This window comes from Triplophysa dalaica, chromosome 9 (genome assembly GCF_015846415.1).
Source record: "Triplophysa dalaica isolate WHDGS20190420 chromosome 9, ASM1584641v1, whole genome shotgun sequence".
In the NCBI taxonomy this organism is placed as follows: Eukaryota; Metazoa; Chordata; class Actinopteri; order Cypriniformes; family Nemacheilidae; genus Triplophysa; species Triplophysa dalaica.
In genome coordinates this window covers 17,802,612-17,826,856 of record NC_079550.1, presented here as the reverse complement: position 1 = coordinate 17,826,856, position 24,245 = coordinate 17,802,612, and the positions used below count along the sequence as shown (strand labels likewise).

General features: G+C 37.1%; 4 protein-coding genes across 6 annotated transcripts; 2 read left to right on the top strand and 2 right to left on the bottom strand.

Annotated features, from left to right (window-relative positions):
• Nucleotides 1-636: 636 nt before the first annotated feature.
• Nucleotides 637-5,738, bottom strand: tekt1 (tektin 1). The gene is made up of 8 exons (XM_056756480.1): nt 5,416-5,738; nt 5,104-5,294; nt 4,457-4,622; nt 4,133-4,261; nt 3,797-3,937; nt 2,532-2,757; nt 2,187-2,383; nt 637-2,030 (listed from the first exon to the last, which is right to left on the bottom strand). Exons 2-8 carry the CDS (start codon nt 5,291-5,293, stop codon nt 1,871-1,873), a joined length of 1,209 nt encoding a protein of 402 aa, XP_056612458.1. The 5' UTR covers nt 5,294; nt 5,416-5,738; the 3' UTR covers nt 637-1,870.
• Nucleotides 5,739-5,859: 121 nt separating this feature from the next.
• Nucleotides 5,860-12,741, bottom strand: inpp5ka (inositol polyphosphate-5-phosphatase Ka). Of its 2 annotated transcripts, XM_056756474.1 has the most exons (14): nt 12,603-12,741; nt 12,263-12,349; nt 10,928-11,032; nt 10,726-10,834; nt 10,136-10,252; nt 9,830-10,005; nt 9,589-9,700; nt 9,005-9,114; nt 8,900-8,926; nt 8,222-8,441; nt 8,002-8,139; nt 7,250-7,330; nt 7,008-7,112; nt 5,860-6,819 (listed from the first exon to the last, which is right to left on the bottom strand). In XM_056756474.1, the coding sequence occupies exons 2-14, from the start codon at nt 12,337-12,339 to the stop codon at nt 6,739-6,741; spliced, it is 1,458 nt and encodes a 485-aa protein (XP_056612452.1). In that variant the 5' UTR covers nt 12,340-12,349; nt 12,603-12,741; the 3' UTR covers nt 5,860-6,738. The 2 variants fall into 2 exon arrangements, with proteins under 2 accessions (XP_056612452.1, XP_056612453.1); XM_056756475.1 differs by lacking the exon at nt 8,900-8,926.
• A 1,835-nt stretch (nt 12,742-14,576) lies between these two features.
• Nucleotides 14,577-17,518, top strand: mmp13b (matrix metallopeptidase 13b). Its single transcript, XM_056756476.1, has 10 exons — nt 14,577-14,745; nt 14,817-15,058; nt 15,148-15,296; nt 15,386-15,511; nt 15,735-15,890; nt 16,009-16,129; nt 16,265-16,398; nt 16,583-16,742; nt 16,871-16,974; nt 17,133-17,518. The coding sequence occupies exons 1-10, from the start codon at nt 14,650-14,652 to the stop codon at nt 17,231-17,233; spliced, it is 1,389 nt and encodes a 462-aa protein (XP_056612454.1). The 5' UTR covers nt 14,577-14,649; the 3' UTR covers nt 17,234-17,518.
• Nucleotides 17,519-18,880: 1,362 nt separating this feature from the next.
• On the top strand, nt 18,881-24,122 carry n4bp2l2 (NEDD4 binding protein 2-like 2). 2 transcript variants are annotated; one of them, XM_056756477.1, is made up of 6 exons: nt 18,881-18,962; nt 19,155-20,095; nt 20,304-20,428; nt 20,542-20,630; nt 20,822-20,898; nt 23,329-24,122. In XM_056756477.1, the coding sequence occupies exons 2-6, from the start codon at nt 19,155-19,157 to the stop codon at nt 23,450-23,452; spliced, it is 1,356 nt and encodes a 451-aa protein (XP_056612455.1). In that variant the 5' UTR covers nt 18,881-18,962; the 3' UTR covers nt 23,453-24,122. The 2 variants fall into 2 exon arrangements, with proteins under 2 accessions (XP_056612455.1, XP_056612456.1); XM_056756478.1 differs by having other exon boundaries at nt 18,900-18,957.
• The last annotated feature ends 123 nt before the right edge of the window (nt 24,123-24,245 follow it).

The window sequence follows — 24,245 nt, the reverse complement described above, 5'->3', positions numbered from 1 at the left end:
AACATAATACTTCATAATGTAGGTCTGTATACACCTCTGAAGAAATAGTTATGTTATATTGCATTTCTGTAAATAGATCCTCCAAAAATTACACACTGGACCTGTAAGTGACCAAAATAAATCCTTCCTAACAGAAATAAAATCCTCCAATTGAAGCATCAGGCATTTAAACAAACCCACCATACCAACCTTTCAAAGTAATTGTTACCGTCGCAGCAAAGTGTGGACGTTCCCTTGTACCCACTCCACTTTAAATCTGTATCCACCACCGGATACCCACTGAACCAAGATTCCAAGCTAAAAGTTGCACTGCATCCTGTTCGAGTTGAATTCAATATTAGCATCAAAGCAAGGAACTTAAACGTTTTACACGTTAGGGTATTGTGGGTCTCCTTTGAACCAGGTTCTATTTAGGGGTTTTGACAAAATGTGCGGAGGAGCAGTAAAATGACAGTATGCACAAACCAGCATCTCAAAGTCCCTCTAAACTGTGATGGAAAAGTCAGTCTGTAATCCATGAGGCTCAGTCAGGTTGAAAATGAAAGTCAAACACAAATCACTGTAGAATATTGACATTTTTATTAAACTGTGCACCAAGAAATAACTGTTCTAAAGTTAGCGTCTACCTTAACTGACCTAGCCTGTCATTGCAACTATAGAGTTAAAATGAGTCGAAGACTTTCCAGCATGTCGTGCTAATGCATAAAACAGAAATTTAGCCAGTGTGTTATAGAACAAAAATGCTGAAGTTCAACTAATGGCTATATGCAGTATAGGTGTTCAAATTTATGAAGCGAGTAAAAAGAATAAAAAGACTTCTATGAAGCCTATAATGAAAAAATATTTTAAAATGAACAATTTCTTACCTTATATTCGAAGTGAACTCAAGTGGCAAAATGTGAGAGCATTTTTTTAGATCTGATAGATCTAACTGGTTGTTTCAGCACTGATAATTGCATTTCAAATGTTTATATCTGCAGTTCCATAATTTTTATGACCCATGATTATCTTAACTAATACCATAATAATGTGGAAATAAAAATACATTTATGTGGTTTTCCCACAATATCCATTATTGAATGTTATTGGAGATGTAATGGTGAGGGTTTGTGCCTCTACCGGTTGAAATGTTTTATTTTAACATTATAAATGAAACACAGTACATTTATTTATATTATTAAAGCCGCCTGTTACTAAATTGACGCAACATTTGCATCAGCTTAGTTTTTTTTTTACTACATTTGCTCCCATTATTCAGTCCCATGCAAATATCAAACTGCTAAAGTTTTTATGTAAATGAAACAATGTAACTATTTAGATGTTCTATATATTAAAAAGGCACAGTTATTAAATTCCTTGTAAAGTTTACTCAATATATATAACACACAATGTGTGTAATAATGTGTGTAACAAATTGCTATCAAGTAACTCAAAAATCCCCACCGAGTCATTTTACCAGCGTCTTCAAATTTCATAGCCTATTAAAAATAAAGAGTATAATAAAGAGGTTTGGGGGAGTCAAAAATTAACCATTGGTTTGTCTTAACGTTTAACTCTTTAATAACCACATTTCGATTAAGATCGCCGCGATCAATCATCAAGATTTTGCACAACAATGTGATTAAACAAATAAATTCTAGAAGTAAACTTCAGAGGCTGAAAGTTCAGAGACACCTAAGATACACTTTTAATAGTTTCAGCTTTGTCATAACAAACCTTCGTTTTTAGATGCATATTAAAACGCATGACATGTTGTACTGCAACCATACAAACCAAACACAGGGACTGAAATCTTCTCATTTCGATGATGCTTCTCTTCCAGAACACAGATGAGTATCTGGAGCTCTGTGGCTGTATATCTTAGCTCCCTTCAGTAGTTGTGAATAGAAACAGTCTCGCACAGCTGTCGGCAGATCACCTCATCGATATAGATGGAGTTGGACTTCACCTGAATCTCTTCTTCTAGGATCAGCTGTTGGCCTGCTAGAGCTTTCAATTCCATCTCGGAGAGCTCAATGCCCTCGTTCAGTCTGAGAGAAACAGAAGAGGGAAAAACTCTTGTTTAAGGGGCATACGTACGTATACAAGACCCTTTAGCCTATTTGCACATATAAAAGTAAGAGTCAATAAAATGTGCTTAGATCAACTCTCATTTCAGACAGATAGTATATCTGAATTGTTCCCACCTCTCGACGTGGATAGCAAGCTCCTTGACCTCTGTCAACAGTCGGGTTTGAGCGGGGTCATGACAGAGCTCAACGTTAGGTCTCTGACTGCGGGTGGACAGTTGAGTCTGTGCCACCCTCAGGGGAGCTTCTTTCTCGGCGACAGCCACTCGTAGATCCTCCAGATTCTTCTCCTGGCTCGCTGTCTCTTCTAACAGCTTTAGTAAAGCACAGATTTGTTTGCCTGTTATTTGTCTCATAAACATACAGTATGAAAGTCAGGTTTGTGGTAAACCTAACTGCAACCAAACAAGAGAGGAACAGAGAACATGTTAACATTCACTAATACTCTGTAATAGTGCTGACCTTATCCAGCTGGTTCTCCAGCTCTGCTTTGGCAGTTTTGGCCTCCTGTATGCGCAGCTCCAATGCTCTGTCCATGGTATCGTGCTGTCTGCGCATATCTGTGGCCGTCTGCTCCAGCAGGCTTTCCACGAGAGCTCTCAGAGAGTGCGAGTTGTTCTTTTCCTTCTCAGCTTTGCTAATGTTGATGTTGCAGATGCTCTCCCATTCCTCAGGGGTTAATGTCCTTCTGTGGTGTAGAAAACACACTCTTTAGAAATGTGCTAGGTAAAAAGAAATAGAAAGGTTCTCTTTATGGCTTTTTGTAGAAACTTAGAGGTTCTCTTACCAAGAATTATATACGTTTTTCTAAAAAATGGCTTGATTTTATATTGAAGGCTCTTCTAATGAGTGTTGCTCCTTGGGTTTTAAAGTGCATATACATTTTTATGTTGCAATTGCTTGTATTTTAAAACTGTACACAGCTGCATTTACATATAACAAACCTCACTTTACTCACGCTTATGTCAGCTTAAAGGGACAGTTCACCCCAAAAAAAAAATTCCAAAGTTGTTCCAAATCTCTATAAGTTCTTTGTTCTGATGAACACAGAGAAAGATATTCGGAAGAATGCTTATAACCAAACAGTTTTTGGCCACCACTGTCTACAATTCAACAGAAAATGTAAGAAGCAATTTATAAAGCAATTTTTCTACTATGGTAGTCAATGAGGACCAAGAATAAAATATCTTTTATCAGAACAAAGAAATGTATTCAGATTTGGAACAACTTGAGGGTAAGTAATTGAAGACAGAAGTTTCGTTTTTAGGTGAACTGTTCCTTTAATTTTGTATACTTAGTGTCTAGAAATTCTGTCTAGACACCAGATAGCATATAGACATTTAACTCTTTCCCCGCCATTGATGAGGTTCTCATTTATAACGCAATTAACAATTTTTTCCATCATTTATGACAATACTTAATGAGTTTTCCCAAGTTATTTTTACTATTATACAGTAGGGGGTGCTGTTATACATCTGAAAGAGTGCCGCATTTACAGATCCAAAAAGAAGCAAATTATCTGTTTTTATAATTGTTCAAAATCTGATCTGGACAAAGTTTTGTGACAAAAAAAACATCTGTTTTTTGTTCAGAGTGTTGTAGTTAAAATAAACGGTGTGATTTATATTATATATGAAACATATTTATATCATAATAATAATCCAATAACAGAAACAACTAAACTTTAGATTGTCAAAACACCGTCAGCTGTTTGTTTCTTGTCTTACCCAACACTAAAGAATTCAGAATTCCCCCCATGTCCACCAGGCGACGTGTTAGTAAGCAGAGAGCAGAAATCATCAATACTTTCAGCCTGAAATTTGTCTTTTAGGTCCTTGTCCAAATAATATTTCACAGAACGTATAAGCCTGAAAAGCACATACAAAACGTTGAATTAAATATTAGCAATTAAATATTAATTTTCACATTTGACTGAATATGACTTAAAGCTGTTTTTATATAAGGATTACTCTAAAAAGCTTGAAATCGATTCTGTAGACAATTTGCAGTCAGAATTAAATTAGTACCTTCATTAAAACATCAAGGTTTCAAGTTCCACTAACCTGATCTGTTCATTGATCTGTTCTAGAGTGCGCTGTAGCAGAACCATCACGCCCTCGGTCACCTCCTTCTCCTTCAACAGCTCTTCTTCCACCTCATCGTGCACCAGATCAATGGCCACCCGCTTTTGTCTGAGAACACCCATAAACGTCACACGATTACCAAAACTGACCATTTTTTATTAGAGGACCCCTAAAATGAGTATCGATGCAGGCCTCAACATTAGATCCATCCTAGAACCAGTATGGTTGATTTGCATCTAAGCACTTAGCACAAGTTTTGAAAAACATCTGCTGCTGCTGGTTGAGGTCTACAGTCAGAAGTACCTCTCAGCCAGACATTGCAGAGTAACTTGTAGAGGCTGAGAGCAGCTCTCCAAAGCTCGCTCCACGCGGCTCTTAAAGACGACGAGGGTCTCGATCTCCTGCACCATCTCCCCAAACGTCTGCTCAAGTTCCTGCCTCCAGAATTTGATGTCCTGGATTCTCTGCTCTGAAGAACACAGCGATTATACACCGAAGTCAAGAGTGTTACTCACATTTATGTCATTCAAAACCTTTGATTTTCTTTCGCCTGCAGAAAATAACGTTTGGTAACCATACAACACTGGACCACAGTGACTTCCATTGTCCCTGGGACATTTCTCAAAATATCCTCTTTTGAAGAAGGAGTCATATACAGGTTTTGAATGACACGGGGGTGAATTTCATTTTTCGGGTGAGTATTCTTTTTGACTTTTAAGATGTTATTGTCCAGAAAATCAAACATTCTTTCCTATTATGAGATCAAATTAAAAAAATCTGACTTCCTCTTTACATCTCTTGCTCTGCAGTAGCTCAGCCTTTCTCTTTACAAGAGCTAAGAGATCACCATCATGAGTCAATACACTTCCTGTGTCACCAAAACTCCTTGTCAATGTAAACACATGCATATTTTGCATCCGTCGGTCGCGCGCATTAGATTCGTTGCGTACCAAGCTTCTTCTGCGCATCCTGTTGCATGCGTTTGGTAGATGCGTTGCTCTCCTCGATCAGTCGTTCGCACTCTGCTGTCAGTTTCTCTGACCGTGTTCTCTCTTCCTCTGATCTTCTGTACTGCACTTGGTTTGCATGTTTCCACTCATGGGGGAGAAATTTATTAGGGGGTCCCATCAGCCGCGACATCCTAAAAAACGAGAGACGTTATTACGTCGAAAAGCAGATTCACATTTTACTTTACAAAGTGTTTAAATTATATAAAATTAGTTTAACAAAATTAAATACGATTACTTTCTTCGAGAACTTACCTCAGAGATGTAAATGGGGTAACGTTAGCTTATGTGTACCGTGCGTAACTTACTCTTCAAGACAACGGAGAGCGCGTAAACACACGGTTGTTATGGCAACCTTACCATCGTTTACCGCTTGGGTTGGCATTGTCTCCTCCTTATTTTACTTATTTAATATATGCGTTAATAATTTAAAGCTTTAACTATCACACTTGACATTATTGTTATTTGCAAATTGCTTATTCTGTTTGCGCGCAGTACACAGTTAATGGACTTTGTGTAGCTTTCCTGTAGCTCAGTGGTTAGAGCATTGCGTTAACGACGCAAGGTTGTAGGTTCGATCACAGGAGATTGCAAATACCTATGTAAAATGTATAGGATAAAGCAATGTAAGTCGCTTTGGTTAAAAGTGTCTGTCAAATGCCTAAATGTAAATGTAATGCATCACAAAAGCAAAGCCTGTAACAGGTTATTCAGATTTTTTATTTATATAACATTTAATTCATGCCTTCAGTACACATTTGGATTCATTTAGAAAATAAAACACTCATTAACTTACAGAGAAAAGTAGATTGTTACAGTATTTTGCTCTTTATACAGTATAATTTGATAACAAATATATTCTATTCATACTTGAGCACTGGTTAACATTAAAACAACTAACATTCTTCACACAACAGAGGGGATGCTTGATTCAATAAATACTTTTAAGTTGAACTGCACATTGTCTGTTTCTGTTTAGCATTAATGTGCAGGCGTTGGAAAAATATAATTTAGCAATGTAATAAAAGGACATAACAATGAACATTTCTGCACATTGAACTTTTTGAGACAAACACAATTATAGCATCACATTCTGTATGAGCTACAAATATAAACAGATCTAACAAATTAAATGTGCCATAAAAGTACTGAAATAGAAAACACGCCGCATTTCTTTAGACAGTGTAACAGACGGAATGATAAAAAAAGGAGATAATCAGCAGTTATAAGATCTGATAATCATCATATAAGATCTGTGCTGTAAATGATCTGAACTGCATCAGTCTCATATTATGATACATCACTGGCATTGTTTTCTTCATTTACTGTAAATGCTTTTGAAATTCTTTTTAAAACTGATTTTAAGCGAAGTAAAAACGGCTGCTTATTCAGAATATCACAAGTGTCTTCACCTTTAAAAGATAAAAATACTACAGTATAAACGCTATAAATGGAAATTACATTTTGGATTAAAATTGCACTTGAATTCACAGGTATGTCTGGCTTGACATCTGAAGCGCAGATGTTTGGAAAGGTGGGCAGACAGTGTATGAGACAATGTACATTAGAAATCTGGTCCTAACTGGCTACTGCTTGATTTAGTCCGTCAATGTTTTCAGGCAAACAGCCCTCTTCAATCGCCGCTCTGGATCCCTGCACCTACAATAAAGATTTTTTTATCATTTTAGTATTTGATGCTCCTAGACTTTAGGGGCACTACAGTCATGTCAACCAAAAACTTGCCTTATATTTCATTAAAAATACAAAACACTTTGCTACAATTGTAGAAAAAGTCAATGACACAATTTCTGCCCACATTTAAAATATGGCTGAAAGCTTTTACTCACCTTGAAAGGCTGACTAACACCCACAATGCACTGAAAATTGCTACTGTAATAGCAAAGCACAAATTCTCCGCCCCGAACCGGAATGTCATCTTTGCTTACGTAAATCTTTGATAAAAGGAAATTCGATTAAAAAGTACTTCCCTATTTTCAAACTGGATTATATAAACTTAACAGAGTTTCTAATTTAATTTATATAATAAACAATGTGTGCAGAAAAAAGTTCTAAAAATCATATAGCCTACCTGAAAGCCATCAATGAAAGCCACCTGGTCATCTTTCACCCAGGTGTAAGTAACATAGTCTGAAATACTTTTGAAACCAACCTGTGAAGTGACAAACACAAAAGCTGCTTCTGAATTTGCTCATTTGTTCAGTCATCAACTATTCCCTATATAGGGAATGCTAAATAGTGCACTATATGGGGAAGAAGTGAATGAAATGAGTGAACAATTTCAAACACTAACATAATATATCCTGCGTCTGACAGTACTGTCGCGTACATTCACCATAACCCTTATTACAACTGTGTGGCTTTATGGATTGTTTTGTTAAATGGTACAGTTCATTTTTACGTTATTTGTTACATTTATTGTATGAGTTTTTAATAAAGAGAACAAAAAAACAATTGCCACGTTTATTTACTATTTCATTGATTACATTTAATCAAATTACTAAATATTGTATATGTTATATCATGGGAAATATGAGTGAGCATCAGATGTACACTCAAAATCAAAATGCATTGTGGGTAAAAGTAGTGAATGAGTTGTTTGTAAATTTAGACAACACTACAAAATGGTGGACACCCTATATAGTGCAATATATAGGAGATAGGGGGCGAATTCAGACACAGCCAAAGTCTATATAAGTTATCAAAAAAATGAATCCCCCTATCTGCTAGAATATATTAAAAGTTGTGTATCATACACAAAGACGGACATGCAGAGACAATTGGTTTAAATCACATCATGTGAACACATCACACAATACCCACCTCAAATAAACCAATCCAGTCCCAGGCACTGGATGAAAAAGACTGAAGAGGGGTGTAGGTTATCAGGGCATCAAAATCTGCACTCCAATCTCCCTCAGCACACACTTGTACCAACGGCGTATCATATATTTTCCTCAACTGAAAACATAAAAAAATAAGTTCCAAAATAAGTTTAATTCTTGCTAAGCATACACTATTTTATACTGTACACGGGACTCACCTCTAAGCAGAAGTTGCCAACTACAGGCTTGTGGTCACTAATGTTGTAATCCATTTTACTGGTGTAAGACTCCTGGGCTACTCTGAGAGGAAACTCTTCTTCCTGTTCTTTCTTCTGTTCCTCTTTATCTTCACCATCTTCAACGACACCCTTCTGTAAGGATTTAGACAAGACTCTCCAAAGAATTCGGTCACACCAGGCAGGCTTTCGTTTTTTACCACTAGCCAAATGGCAATGGAGGAAAAAGAGGACACCGTGAATTACATGATAAAAACAAGATGCTCATCTGAGTTGGTTAATATCGGAAATTCCTGATTCAGAATGATCATATTTGATCAATGATCAAGTGCTTTAATTTGGAAACAACAGCACATAAATACAAATTAAATCATATCATACAGCACTATAAAACTATTTACAAACACAGTTTAAAGCTATGATCTACTGCATGTTATTACAGATTTCTGGTTTGAGTAAGTTGTGTTATGGGAAACGGGCCGGGGGGTAACATTGTGCACTGGTCTGTATTAATGTGCTTTGTCAGCTGCGGATAGAGGCTAGGAAAACAATCTTTTCATTGTCTGAGGGAAATGCTAAATTAGGAATCAAGGAATGATGGATAAGCAGTGTGGGAAGGGTCCTGTTAAGTAGTTTATGGGAATTTATTTTCGAGCTTACGTAAGACCAAACCACGCCTTCTGTACCCTGCAGGGGCAAAGCAGAACACGTGTGAACGTTTGATGGCTAAAAAGTCTCCTGCGAAGAGATGATGTGTGTGTTTACCTCGTGTCGTAGTTATCAGAGTTTAAGTCAAATTTATAGGTGGGTTGAAAGTTAAGAGGTCCCTCTTCAAACTTCTGCAAAACGGTTTCCTTCTTTTTCATCATGGTAAGCTGACATATACACAAAACCAAATGACGTATAAAATTAAAGGGATATTTCACCCAAAATAAAAATTCTGTCATTCTTTACTCACTCTTCTCATTTCAAACCTGTTTGACTTTCTTTCTTCCGCAGAACACAGGGGAAGATATTTTTAAGAAAGTTGTTAACCTAAAAGCACTGGACCCCATTCACTTCCATTGTACAAAACCAAGTGAACCAAGTGAATGGGGTCCAGTTCACAACATTTTTCTAAATATCTTCTTTTATGTTCTGCGAAAGAAAGTCACACAGGTTTAAAATGACAAAAGGGTTAGTAAATGATAACAGATTTTTTTGGGGGGATGAACTATCACTTTAAGTCTAAAACAGCATGTCAATGATTTATGTATTTAAAATATTCTTTATTGTGTCTTTGTAGGTAAATATAGATTAAAATAACGGTTCTTTACAATGTCACGGATTGTAAGACTTCAAGTGAGTACCTGATCTTTAGGCCAAAGCAGATCGAAGCGCTGGCTGGTGAGGCAGTTGCGAATAAAATTCATACCATGATCCTCAATACGAAAGTTCAAATCCCCAAACCAAAACACCGCCCTAGACCACCAAAAAGATAAATAAAGAAATCTTAAGCAATAATGATTAAAATAATAGACAAACAATACAAATTGAAGATAAAAATAATGACTTGCAACATAACACTGAATTCTATTATCATGTACTGACTTGTGGTCCAGAATGCGTGGTGTGTTTTTGGCATCAAAGGTCTGAGCATCTAGAATATGCTCAGACTCATACACCCTGTGGGAGGCGTTGTTCATGTGGGCGGTCAGGTGACAGTTCAGGAAACAGAGCATGTGACCATAGAAGGACAGACGGATGGACACACCCCCTTTGTTACCCTTAGATCCAAGAAAAAGGTTTGTAAACACAAAGAACATTTCATGTAGCACATGCGTATCTGATGCCAGCTTGCTACAATGTTGAGTTTGGAATTTGGAATTTGGAAACCTCCCTATATGGCGATCTTACCCAGTAGCCATAGAGACCCGTGCGGGTGAATGTGGTCTGAATGTCTCTGATGAAGGGAACGTGGTCCAACTTTGAAAAGAAAAGCAAAAGAAGACCCTGCATCCGTATGGAAGTGACCTGAATGAGCCACAATGAAAGAGAAAGAAAAAGGATTTGCTTACATTTTGTTCTTCATGATCTATAGAAACTTATTAAGGGTTCTTAAAGTGATAGTTCACCCAAAAATGAAAGTTCTGTCATCATTAACTCACCCTCTTGTCATTTCAAACCTTAGTGACGTTCTTTCTTCTGCAGAATACAAAAGAAGATAACTTGAAGAACGTTGGTAACCAAACAGCCCTGACCCCTTTTCACTTCTAATGTATGGACATAAAACCAATGCAAAATATCTTCTTTTGTGTTTTTTGGAAGAAAGAAACTCATAGAGGTTTGAATCGACAAGAGGGTGAGTAAATAATGGAAGAAATGTTATTTTTGGGTGAACTATCACTTTAAACCAGTCTTCAAAATGAGCTCATACATTTCTCATATTTAATTAAAGTCATCGGAGATATTTAAAAACAACAACAGTGTTTTAAACAAAGCGTCACCTTGACATATCCCAAAGGAGCCAGCGTGCTCATGAAAAGGTGACTCCAGGAGTCATCGAAGGCCAAGTCTGAGACAAACTTTAAAGGGGCTGCCCGCACCTCCTGCAGACTAAACGAAAGAACCGATCAGAAGCTACGGTGTTGTCGAAGTGGGAAGGTTAAGAATTCACTGAGGAACACAAGGGATCTTGCAAACACTCACCCAATCACATAGAGGTCTGGTTTCTTTGGGGAACTGAGCTGAAGCAGCGAATGAACATCATCAGGAGGTTCAGCCGTGGCCACGTTCCATGTGACAACATACAGCCTGCAGGTATATGAAAGGAAGCAGTATTCACATGGACACCATACAGTGTTCAATGCTCTTCTTCTAGGAAAAACTGATTTTCCGCTTCTGTTTGCATATTTAATCTAGAAAGAAAATCGATCCATGCAAATCAACTCCTCCATGTCCTCGCGTGTCTGATCAGATTAACATAACTTTACACAGTCTCTTTATGAAATGACACACTGAACACGCTGCATCTTTTCAACTGAGACAGAATAAACCGCTTAACGGTTTAAACATCTTTTTAATGTCTCTGAAGAATATTGATATAAGACTAAGACATATATATCACAGGTTAGTAAAAGCCAATCTGAAATTTCAGGTCATCATCATCCACTCAGGTCATGAGCCTGGCCAATGGGCAAATCAGATACCAGTTGACTAGGTGCTAGTGCTGTCCACCTTTTCAAACCACACTTACACATTTGCATGAAATATATTAGCTATTTCCTACATGCTGCTTAACAAGCTCATCCTCAGGACAATCACTGGTCTTGTGAGCTGTTAACAACACAAAATGTCCAATTTTAGAATAAAACTCTGGGGATTATACTATAGTCCCCAGATTACAGTTGGGGGCTACTAAAAGGAGAGTGGATTTTTAGATTTTTTCATATAACTTTTGAATAAAAGTTTGCACAGCTCTTATTATATTATATTATATTATATACAATATAACGGACATATACTTGCCCATTACATACCGATGCGTATAATGTTGACGTCCATACGTGCAACACCAGTTTAGTGCCGTTTAGGGATTTCACACATGAACATAATGTGTGACGGGAAAACTAATCCCAATGAGTCAAATCCCTGCTTTATTCTTGCACCATGAGGGGCTTGCAAACAATGAGGGGCTTCACTGTTCGCTTTGTTTGAGAATTCAAAACACAAGGTCTTTAATCGATCCCAAAGAACCTTGTTAGAACACAATACATGTTTGTGCTGCACAATGCAACGCCATTAGTTACCAATATCTGAAGAGTGACCATTGACAGAACGAGAGAAGATGTTACGATCGCAGTAATGTGGTTTCGATCTTAAACATATCGATTGGCCATCGAAGGGTTGAAGGTTTGAACCTCAGATTATGAGTTACATATTCTATAGTAGGTGGAAAGACAGTCTTTTTTAAAATACTTCATACTCCAAATATTTCATAATCACAAATATTGCTTTAAGTGAAGAAAAATGTGAACCACATACCCAAAAGAGTCCATGATCTCGCTGTCCTTCTGCCCCAAACTGATAGAATTCAGAGCACCTGACAAATCCTCCTCCATCCTGACTCACCTGTCAAGCACAAGAGCACCTTGTTTTATATGTTCACCATTAAACATTCCGCTAAATGTAACATATATAATGCAAAAGCATAACACGTGTTGATTATAATGAGGATCCTTACTAACACTACACAAGCATTCATTTAACTCAGTACTGTAACGTTACATGTTACTGTTATTCGTGCACATGCTAAAAGTTACATTTCATCCAGCAAATTAATGTCAAAGCCAGAGATTAATATTGAAATGAATATGCAAGATACCTGATGATCGCAGTTGTTTTGGCGTCTTCTCTTCCGCAGTCTTTAGCTCTTAGTGGTGTTAAACCGTTCGAGAAGACAAAAATAACTTGTCACATCACTAGCCGCGCACTGTATTTACATCACAGAGAGTGTGTGAAGCAGACGCCACATACCGCCAAACCCCTCATAACTATTCAATGTCAAAATAAAAGCCCTTGTTGTGATGTTTTGTTTATTTATTTAAGCATTCAATTATACAGGGTACTTTATTCAGTATTTATAAAAACGTTATATTTCTAGTAATGATTTCAATAAGTCGTCTCATATTTTTAAACATGTCAAGAAAACCCTAAAGAAGGGATTAATAGTAGATAATAGAATCATCCATTTCTTATCTGTTATACCTCAGACTTTCTCTCACTAGACTATATTTTTACAAAGTTTTTTATATTGTAACATTGTTTTATTAAAACGCATAAACAATGTGCTCCCCTTAACAGGTGGTTAACTAAGAAAAAATGAAAAAGAATGTATGTGTTTGTTTGTTTCGTTAAACAATGTTTGTTAAATACCATAATTTACTTTTAAATTGCTGTAGCAAATTATTCCAGTCTATCCTTTCTGGCAGCCACTGTTGAACTCTTGACATCCCTTTGTCCATAAATGTGTATCATGGTTCACGTTATGGACCATAAAAATCCCCAATGGTCTTGTTTTGCTATGACTCACAGACATTCAGCATAATTTCATTTACACTGTTGCTTTTGAGACAGATCCAAGATGTAGTTGGCAATGATTTCCTTCCTTTTTAAAAAATGTAGAATATAGAGAGTCCTATAAAGCACAATTTAAAGAGTGTCTTATATATTGTTTGTTTTTCCATGACATTTAAAACTGTTAAAACTGCTTTGAATATATAGGCCTGACATAACTGTAGTGTTGAGTGCTTTCGAGTTATTGAGTGCAGGCTTTATATTTACTCACATTTTTCTGAAAATGATGGTCCGAAAGCTAGACAATTATGTGTATAATTCATGTACTTTACTGACTCACAGCTGAGGAATTCTGTCACTTTATTAGGCTACTAAGTCACAGAGGGACAGCCACCATTAACAAGAAAAATGTTTAGCCCTTTTCTCCTCTGGATTCAAGCAATGTTGCTTGGTTCCTATCGCTGGGCTGTATGATCCAACACCAGCAGTATCATGAGATGTGTTCGCAAATCAAGAAAAAAGCCCCTGACAGCTGTGCAGATTCACAAAACATTTTGGCTTGGTGTTATTTTTATAGTTTGTTTCACTCAGATTTGTTTTTCTCAAATACACAGCCTCTGCTTTCCTGTAGCTTTCCTGTAGCTCAGTGGTAAGAGCATTGCGTCAACAGGTTGTGGGTTCGATCCCAGGGGATTGAAAATACCCATGTAAAATGTATAGGGTAAAGCAATATAAGTCGGTTTGGATAAAAGCGTCTGCTAAATGTAAATGTAAATGTGCTTGCATATACTTTAAACATTATTTTTGGCTGCTGAATTCTCCTCATAATGTCTTAACGTCTGTCCAGGTCTAGAAGTCATATGCCTGATATTAGTCAAAGATGATTCAGAATCAGTCTGGAAGTGTATTATTACTAACCTAAAGCCCTGATAGGGAATTTTGCACTGTTTCTATTTTAATAAAATATACTTCTTGTTCATTTTTAGATTTTTCCACAAATAAAGATGTCTAAGAAAAATACTATATGGTGCTTCACAATCACTTCCAAGTTATTTTATATGACTACAAATTATTGTGGAATAACAACAATAAGTTCAAACACAGCAAACCTTGTAACTTTACCATAATGACTCAACATTCCCAATAGCCAAAAAGGAGCGCTTTTAAAACCAGCAGTGATATCATAGCTCACTCAGGTGTCCTAAAAGCAGCTTTTAACCACACTTTGCTGGCTGTCGGTTAGAGGAAGTGGTGAAATGGCTGAGGTACTTTTTATATGAATCACAAACAATTTTGGACAGGACAGATGCCTATAAAGGGACCCTTCAGAACAGGCAGAACATTATCCGGTCAACATGCAACTCACAGCAGTGGTATTGTTGGCGCTTGCAGCATACGCTTTAGCAAAACCTCTTTCAACAGTGGAAAAAGACAAGGAGGCGTTAGCTAAGGTAAGGGTTTTGGATAACTTTATTTGGGGAAAGCAGAACTTGTTGCCTGATAGTTGTTTTAATGTTTGCAGCAATATCTCAGAAGGTACTATGGCATGTCAGCCGGTCTCCAGAGAGCAAGAACATCATCAGACACCCAGTACGAGGAGAAGATTGGAGAGATGCAAAAATTCTTCAGGTTGGAAGTGACGGGACAGCTGGACGATGACACCGTGGAGCTCATGAAAATGGCACGTTGCGGGGTACCAGATGTAGCTGAATATAATCACTTTCCCAGAGACCTCAAGTGGGAAACAACAAATGTGACTTTCAGGTTTGTGTTTAAGATTAAGATCATCAGGTAAGAGGAAAGGCTACAAGTATGATGTTTTATTTTCATACTATATATTTTTTTGTAATCAGGATATTGAATTACACTCCTGACCTAAAGAAGACGGATGTGGACAGAGCACTTCGAAATGCTTTTAATGTCTGGAGCGATGTGACTCCATTGAGATTTAAGAAACTTCATGAGGGAAATGCTGATATTATGATCAGCTTTGGAGCAAAAGGTATCATTGGTTTTATACATATTTGGCCGTCTTGTTTTTTAAATGATTTTTTTTAAACTAAACTAAATCTTATTTCCTGTGACTGACAGAGCATGGAGACTTCAACCCATTTGATGGACCTGAAGGGCTTCTCGCTCATGCTTACCCCCCTGGAAAGGGCATTGGTGGAGACACACATTTTGATGAGGATGAAACATGGACCAAAGACGATCATGGTACAATACACTTTACAAAAACACAACAAGGATCCAATTGATTTTGTAGTTAAAGTTACATTTATGCATTTGACAAAAGTCTTTATTCAAAGCGACTTCTAGTGCCTTTATGTGACATAAAGTAACCATATTTGATCAACTGAGATGTAAAATTTACAGCAGCCTATGTATAGGAGAAAAAGTTTTGATTTTACATTTCTATTCATGCTTCTGTTCTTTACAGCATTCAATCTCTTCTTGGTTGCATCCCATGAATTTGGTCATGCTCTTGGTATGGCACATTCCTCTGACCCCGGTTCACTGATGTACCCGGTATACTCATATGCCAAGACTTACCCTCTATCTGAAGATGACATTAAAGGCATTCAGTCTCTCTATGGTACGTGTTACATAATCGTCTCTGAAAATTTGGATAAAAGCGTCTGCTATATGACTAAATGTAAAATGTGTCAAAATTTCCCAAAGATCATTTTTAATGTCTACATTTTCAATCACAGGTCCAAACCCCAACCAAAGAAAAGTCAAGCCCAAACCAGACGCTCCGAACAAATGTGACCCTGAACTGGACTTTGATGCAGTTACTGAGCTCCGTGGAGAGACCATCATTTTCAAAGACAGGTACTGGATCAAGCTTAAGAAACCGATGTACTTGTTGTCGTTAAACATTCAGCAATAATTGAAAAAAAAAACTCTATTACATAATATATTCCATCATGAATATACTTTTTATACATTTTTGTTACTGCCCGGCAGGTTTTATTGGCGGTTACATCCACAAATGCATGAGCCTGAACAAACCCTGATTAAATCTACCTGGCCAGACATTCCAAACAAAGTAGATGCCGCTTACGAGAACCCAGAGAAAGATGTCGTCATCATATTCAGTGGTTAGTATTTTCATTTAAGATACAAATTTCCTATCAAACTTTTATTCTTTTTTTTTTGTATTTTATACCATGTAGTTATTGTACATTTACTGGAACTCATTATTTCAGTCTAATGTACATGGTTTACTTTACAGATACTTTCAATTATTGCGTTAAATTAAGAATGATAATTGCATACTTACAGGAATCAAAATGTGGGCTCTCAATGGCTACAATCTGGTTGAGGGCTATCCAAAATACATCCACAAGCTTGGCCTCCCGAAGACTATCCGCAAAATAGACGCTGCTGTTCACATCAGAGACACGGGCAAGACTCTGCTATTCACTGATGAAGAATACTGGAGGTATCTTGCCATTCATTAAAAAAATTAACTCCCAAAAATTTGGGTTATTTGAGCATTCTGAAAATCCAACAGTCAAAAAATGAGTCAAAAACTGCTAAATCTTAATGTGAACTGCATCTATTCTCTAGTTTTGATGAGCAAACAGGCACCATGGACAGTGGCTTCCCACAATCCATTGAGAAAGACTTTCCTGGAATAGGAGATGAGGTGGATGCCGCCGCCTACCATTACGGTATGTAAAGATTTGACATGTTGCATAACCTAAATGCAGCTTTCATGTTTTTTTCACGTATGTCATTGTATACATTCATAATTGCACACAACTATTGTGTGACTTATTGTACATTTGAGTGGTAAATCCTTGAATTAAACTGATTGTTGTGTTTACAGGATATTTGTACTTCTATCATGATCATCTGCAGTTTGAATACAGCTACAGCTCACGGAAAGTCATTCGCATCATGAGGGCCAATTCGATATTCAACTGTTGAGCCATTGTAATCTGGACTGTCAATCACTATTAGCTGTGAAAAATGAGCGTTCATTTCCAAACACACTACCGAGCTGGTGAATCAGTAGAAAGAGTCTGTTACGTCATTGTATTTATAGACCATGATTCTGGAATCATGTTTGGGATATTTTGGTTTAATGTCACTTCTATAAGATTCTGTATGGAAGTCCTATAGCAACTTAGAAAGTGAAATACAATGAATACCACTGTTCATCTAAATAAAACAAACAACAAAGTCCTGGAATTATTTCCACTATGAGCTTCTAAATTCTTTTTTGTACCAAAAAATTAAGGTGATGGGCTTTTTGTGTTGTCAAGAGTTGTTATTTGCTTCTATTGTTACTAATAAAGAAATACTGTAAATGTACAGATTCTGTTTGTCACTTTGTAGCTTTGGGTCATACTATGGACACAGGTTTTGTTATTCTCTCCCCAGCATCTGACTTTGTTGCTGATACAGCACTATGACTAGAATAATGCCTGTTTAACTTTTTTTTAAGTCTTTAGCTGTACCAAGTGTTTAGGGGATTTCAGCAAAACTCACATACAGCCACAATGTTTGTGCTTGGTGTACTTTAAACAAGATTGGGAATTTATAGGATAACTCAGTTCTTTGGTGGTAAGAGTGAATTTATAATGCTGACAAGTTGATGCCTTGTAATGTGAAATGTGTTACACTTTTTTACAGCATATTTAAATGTATTGATTTAACTTAATCTCAACAGTCTTGCTGTTCACTGTTCATATGAGGATCTGAGATTTGACTTTAATACAACATTATCTTTACGGTTTTTTCCTTTTAGCATTGTTCAAAACAAAGTGTGGTTTTGAAAAGGACCTTAGTGGTAACCAGTGCAAGTCCCAGTGAAATAAAAAAATACAGAGTTTTCAGTAAATAGCTTATCAATGTGGGTCATTTTCTTTTTAAAATTCATGTACCTAGAAGCACCTAATCCTGGTTGAAAGATTAAACTTAAAATAAATTGTAAACTTACTTCTGAAATCTGATTGTTTTAGGTTTAGGTATATTTCTTATAGCCTATAGCACATTTCTACTGCTACGGGACAGCCCTAAGTGCTGTACAATATATCTAATAACCATAAAACAAGAAATATATAAAAAAATAAAACACATTATACAATTCCCCATACAGCCTAAGACATAATAAAATACAATAAAAACATTAAGAGTGTTACATCCCTCTAAAACACAACATTGGTTGATTTAAATCAACCAATCAGTTCGCAGTGAGAAACGCAAGCCACGCCCAACAATTTTCTCCTTTGAAATTCTTTTCACTCGGAAATGCGTCAGAATACGGAAATATAACATTTGCAACTTCCGGGACTTTAGCTAAAGGGGCGTGTTGTATTTCCACTTCTGGTTAAAAGTAATTTTGGAATCGTTTTTTTTTACCTGTTGAAGTCAAACCTGCACAGTAACGCACAAGCTGTAGCATACAATTTTTGCTTTAATATATATGTATGCATATCGTTTCGTATATAATAAATAAAGCATTATTTTATACAATTCTTGTTATTGTATTAGTTGTGGATTAAAATATTTTATTATTTGTTTTTATTATTATTTTGAAAAATATGCTTTTAGTTTGAAAACGCTTACTTCCTGGTGTGGAGTCGTCACTTTTGTTGTCTTTTCAGAGATCGAAACCTTCAGTGAACGGACATAAGAATTGCTTAAATGTCAGGTAATCTTTTAAGCATCGCTTGTTCGATTAAAAAAAAAGAAATGCGTACAAACACAAATAAAGAAACTTAAATAGCTACTGTATTTACTGTTTAATTTGAACGTTAATTGTACGCTCATTGGACGATACACCGTATACACGTTAGTTATCGCGGTGTGATTTGTAATGGTTTAAATAATTGTGTTTTAACAGATGCCCGATATCAATGCCAGTGAGTCTACTTCTCCCCCTGAGGGTGGAAATGTAGAAGTCGCCTTTGCAAACCCAACACAAACTAACCTACGTGGTTACACAGAGGCATCAGCGGTTTTAGCCTCCAACAGTCACACCAATTCAGACACTAGTGTAAGTGAACCTACTACCACGTGTTCCTTAGAAAACACGAGCAAACAGGACAGAAACCGTGTCATTAAAGATTTAGGCACCACTAGCACTGCGTTCATTGGCCCTGCATGTCGCCCTGCATGTCGCCATGAGCCGGCATCCATCGAGCAGGAGCTTTCTGAGTTTTACAAAGAGCTTCAAGAAGTAGACCACAGTGATGAGGTTGACGGCGATGAGCATGGTCAGAATTCACCCTCCAAACCGAAGAGTCACCCACGACAGAAGAAGGACAGTTCTGTAGTCGTAACTGATCACAGTAGAGCTTACAGACCCTACCCAGATCCACACGAGCGCAGTGGACCACAGTGGCAATGTGGAGGTCCAAGGAGATGGAGACCTTGCACGCCATATGGTAATGAAGGCTTTGGGGAAAGGCAACACTTAGAGCCGTGGTATCCCACTCCACCATGGATTTCTCGAGGACCACCAAACCCACCTTTCCAGTTCTTACCTCCCCCACCATTTGGAGGTCCCATGCATCCTCCACACATGAGACCTCATCAGAACTTCCATAGTCACGCTGACATCAGAAACGGAGCACCATGGGAAGGGCCATGGTTACCGCCAAATGAATGGCATGACGATGCCAGGGGTCCATCATTTAGCGATTCTAGATTCCCTGAGGATTATGAAACGTCTACATCAAACTGGCAGCAGAACAACCCTGAACAACAGTTTCATCATTATAACACTTTGCATCTCATATTATTGAGGGGTCTACCAGGCTCCGGAAAATCCACTTTGGCCAGGTGAGTTGTTAGCATAACCTGAATGAAAAAAATAAATATACATTTGTACGGAATAAACAAATCTTCAATATTGTTCCTCTTGTGTTTAATAAAAAAGTAGACAACAATGCGAAATTTAGTCAAATTTAGTGTCACATTTAAATAAACTAGCAGCAGTTTTCAAAAAAAAAATGTACATACTTTTAATATGAATAAAAATGGCTTGCAGAGAACTTTTGTCCGGTGGCTCCAATGGAACAATACTAAGTACAGATGACTACTTTTTCCAAGACAACACATATGTATTTGATGGCACTCTGCTCGCGGATGCTCACGACTGGAATCAAAAGAGAGGTGAGAAAACCTGAAAACTTTTACATTTTTTACTTGCTTTATTTGAAAACAATGATCAATTGATGGATTTTTATTAATGGGCAAATTTTCCATGTTGCTTTACCATTTCTAAGCTAAGGATGCGTTGTCCGAGGGTCGCTCACCTGTTATCATCGACAACACAAACATCAAAGCCTGGGAGATGAAGCCATACGTTAAAATGGTTAGTTGATTGGTCGTATTTAGAGTAATGTTTTATATGTGTTACAGCTACAGTCTGATGGCATCTAGAGATGTTATATGATATTAAATGCCAAAGGTTTTCCTGCCATTAGTGTCCTTTACCTCAAAGTCCATTTAAATAAGTAGCGTTTGCTTATTACATATTTTTCACAAATGTGTTTTTTTACCCAGGCTTTAAAAAACGGATATAAAGTGGACATCCGTGAACCAGAAACCAACTGGAAATATGATCCTATCCAGTTAGAAAAGTAAGTCTGTACATTTTCTCATCTTGTGAAAGGACGTAGTGTATAAAGTCATATGACATGGCTAAAACAAATATTATTGTTTGTTTTAGATGTTATGCAAGGTATACACACGATTTGAGGTTCAGAAACGCTGTATTTTCCACATACCGTGCATGTTTGTATCTCCTCTTTGCCCCGCCTCTCTGAAACGCGCAGATTTTTTACAAAGCTCATCACTCTGAAAAGCGAGGTGTGCTATGATTGGCCAGTTAACCAGCGCGTAGTGATTAGTCGAATAATGCGTGTGGCGGAAATGTACCATATTTGGAACATCAAGTTCCAAAGCAATAGTGCTGACAGGTATGGCCACCTTACTTGAGTATACATTTGGGCGATCTTAGTCAAGTCATACCACGATACTCACATACTCAATCCTACGAAATGGCGTAAATCCGTGGGGGTTGGTAACCTGCGTTTCAGGCAGGTCTTGGTGAGCATTCGCTTTTAAATAGAATGCATCTTTTGTTCCGACAGTTTCATTTTTGCGACGTTACATGTCTAATACATGCATGTGCAACTTATAACAAACCAAAGACACAGCAAACACGTGTTCACGCCATATGACCCTTGTAATCACTAAATGAGACTTTAAATCAAGTCTTACAGAGGTTCAGGATACATTTGTGTTAAAGTGAATGAAATGTTTTTTTACGTTTTCTAGAATCAGTGAGAACCTTTCATATCCTCTCGAGTAAGAACATATGATTTTTGTCGTCTGAATCAAGGCCCTTTGATATTTTTGATTGCAAGCCAGATTAGGAGCCAGTGTAGATTAGGGATGCTCCGATCCACCTTTTTTGCTTCCGATACCGATTCCGATACCTGAGATTCAGTATTGGCCGATACCGAGTACCGATCCGATACTAAGGTAACATTTTTAAAGTGCACAATTACTTAATAAACTGTGTGCATTGCTGTGCAAGACATCAAGCTCGACTTAACATTAATTTCCTGACCCCGTAAAACAAAATAACAAACAAATGATTCACAAATTTTGTGAATTATTTATTAAACCAGCAAAATAAAACAAAATGTTCACTATCTTAAACTTGAAATTCAAAATTAAAGTGCAAATTAAGCAGCTGAATAAAACAACAGCTTCACTAGCTTGATAGACAAGTATTAATAAATGGAAACAAAATCTCTTAATAACTGTTATGTGCAAATATAATTTAAAAAAATCAATGCACAATAAACAATAAAGCAGCTGAAATTGAGCAAAAAAGCAATAGCTTCACTGCTTTAGATATTCAAACAGGAATCAGCTCTTTTTAATGCTTTAGTCATTAAAGCAAAGTCCACTAAACTAAGCTAAAGTTTAGTGGAAATCAAATTTAACATCCAACACCGAAAGATAAATAAAACACTAGCTTCCCTAGCTTGTGCTGCACATGTAAAAATAAACGGAAAAAGATATAATAGTTTAGTCGGTGCAAATAGAAATTCAAAGTCAAATTATCCACAAAACTCACCGCATTAACATCTTTATTTTTTTCGTATACATGTTTGCAGACTTTTTGGTACAGTTCAGGTCTCAGTTACGCTTCACAATGTCGTACCGAGGCTCCAGGTGGTTTATAAGGAGTCTGAAGACATTGTTCGCAACGACGGACAGCGGTTGCAAATCCATTACCATGAAATTCAAAATGCTTTCAATGATTTTCGCTGCTTTCACACTACTAGATGGAAATTTCTGAATTCTTTCCGCTGTCTTCTCCAAAGTTAGCTGCTTCGTACCGTCTCGTTTTAGTTTCTTCAGCTTATTGAACTCGGCGTGCTTAAATTAGTAGTACTATAATGAACAGCTTTATCACCACCCCTCGGAACATTTACTTCGCATGTATTGCAAACAGCGGTGTAACTTGTTGGCGTAGCTGTTCTAAAATAAATCTAAATGGCAGATATTTTTTGTCGCTCCATGCTGTTCGCTGCTCAATGTAAGCTATGTTCGCTTGTTCACGTGCACTACGTACAGAGCACGTTGCTAGCGTATGATGTCACACGCTTCGCAAAGCACAGCCACGAGAGTGTTTAAGCGCCGGTGTCTCCAGGAACTTTTACATCGCCTAGCAGAAATTTTATGTAAGCTAGATCGGGTATCGGCGCAATTTGTCACCGATACCCGATCTAGAATTTTATTCCGTATCGACGCCGATTTCCGATACAAATATCGGATCGGAGCATCCCTAGTGTAGATCAAAAACAAGCTTCTGATCAGACTGTTCAAGGTGAATTTAAACTGTGGAAAAGTTTAGTGTACATCTGCTGAAGACGAAAGCACACGGCATCAAACAATTTCCCATATTTGTTGTTTTTTCTGTCATGAATAGCATGTGCTGAGCTTGGATGTCCTGGTAATTACTTTATTTGTTTTATTATTCTCATCAACAGAAGGAATACACATGGAGTCCCTCGAGAAACAATAGAAAAGATGCTTGATCGTTTCGAGCGACCCGTGGACATTGACATTGTGATGAATTCTGTGGAGCCTCCAAATAAAAGCAGAGCACGTTAACAGAATCTGTTGACTGCCATGAACTATGGATGTTGGCATGGTTTCACAGACACGGCTTAGCTTAAGCCAGGACTAAGCCTTCGTTGAATTAAGATATTTATGTCGCTTTTATAAAAATGCCTGAGACGAATACATTTCTGGTGTGCATCTCGAGACAAAACAATGGCACTGATATATTTTAAGATATTTCTGGGTAAGTTATATTGATTTAAGACTGGTCACACATTCATTTAAGTCTGGGACTAGCCTGTGAAACCAGGCCATTGTCTTTTTGAATTTAATAATTTGTTTTATGAATGTGGATTCATGTGAAGTCAAAGCTATACGGTGATGTTCAACGAAGGACCTTATTTTTTTTAAAACACCACAATTTGTATCTCTTTCTTTTTAATGAAAATGCAGACTATCGTGACTGCATTCAAGCAATGTTCAAGTTTAGATTTGTACTCTGTGAAATACTAAAAGAATAAAACGTGGAATATTGTATTTTTAAGCATATCTGCCTTTTCAGTAGTTATGTAAACATTGATCTTAAGGTTCACGTTTTGTATCTCATCTGCTGAGGTTGTACAATGTCGATTGATAATATATCACCACGTTGTTTCTAAAAAGTGTTTTTGTGTGATTATTTGTTTTTGATACAATCAAATAAAATAATTTTTAATACAATGAAAAATGTGTATGTCGGAAATTATGAATCTAACTGTCATTATGTTTGAAGGCGGAGACCCGATGTCATACACATCACGACATATAGATGTCGCTGTTACACCGCATATTAAGAACTGCTAGT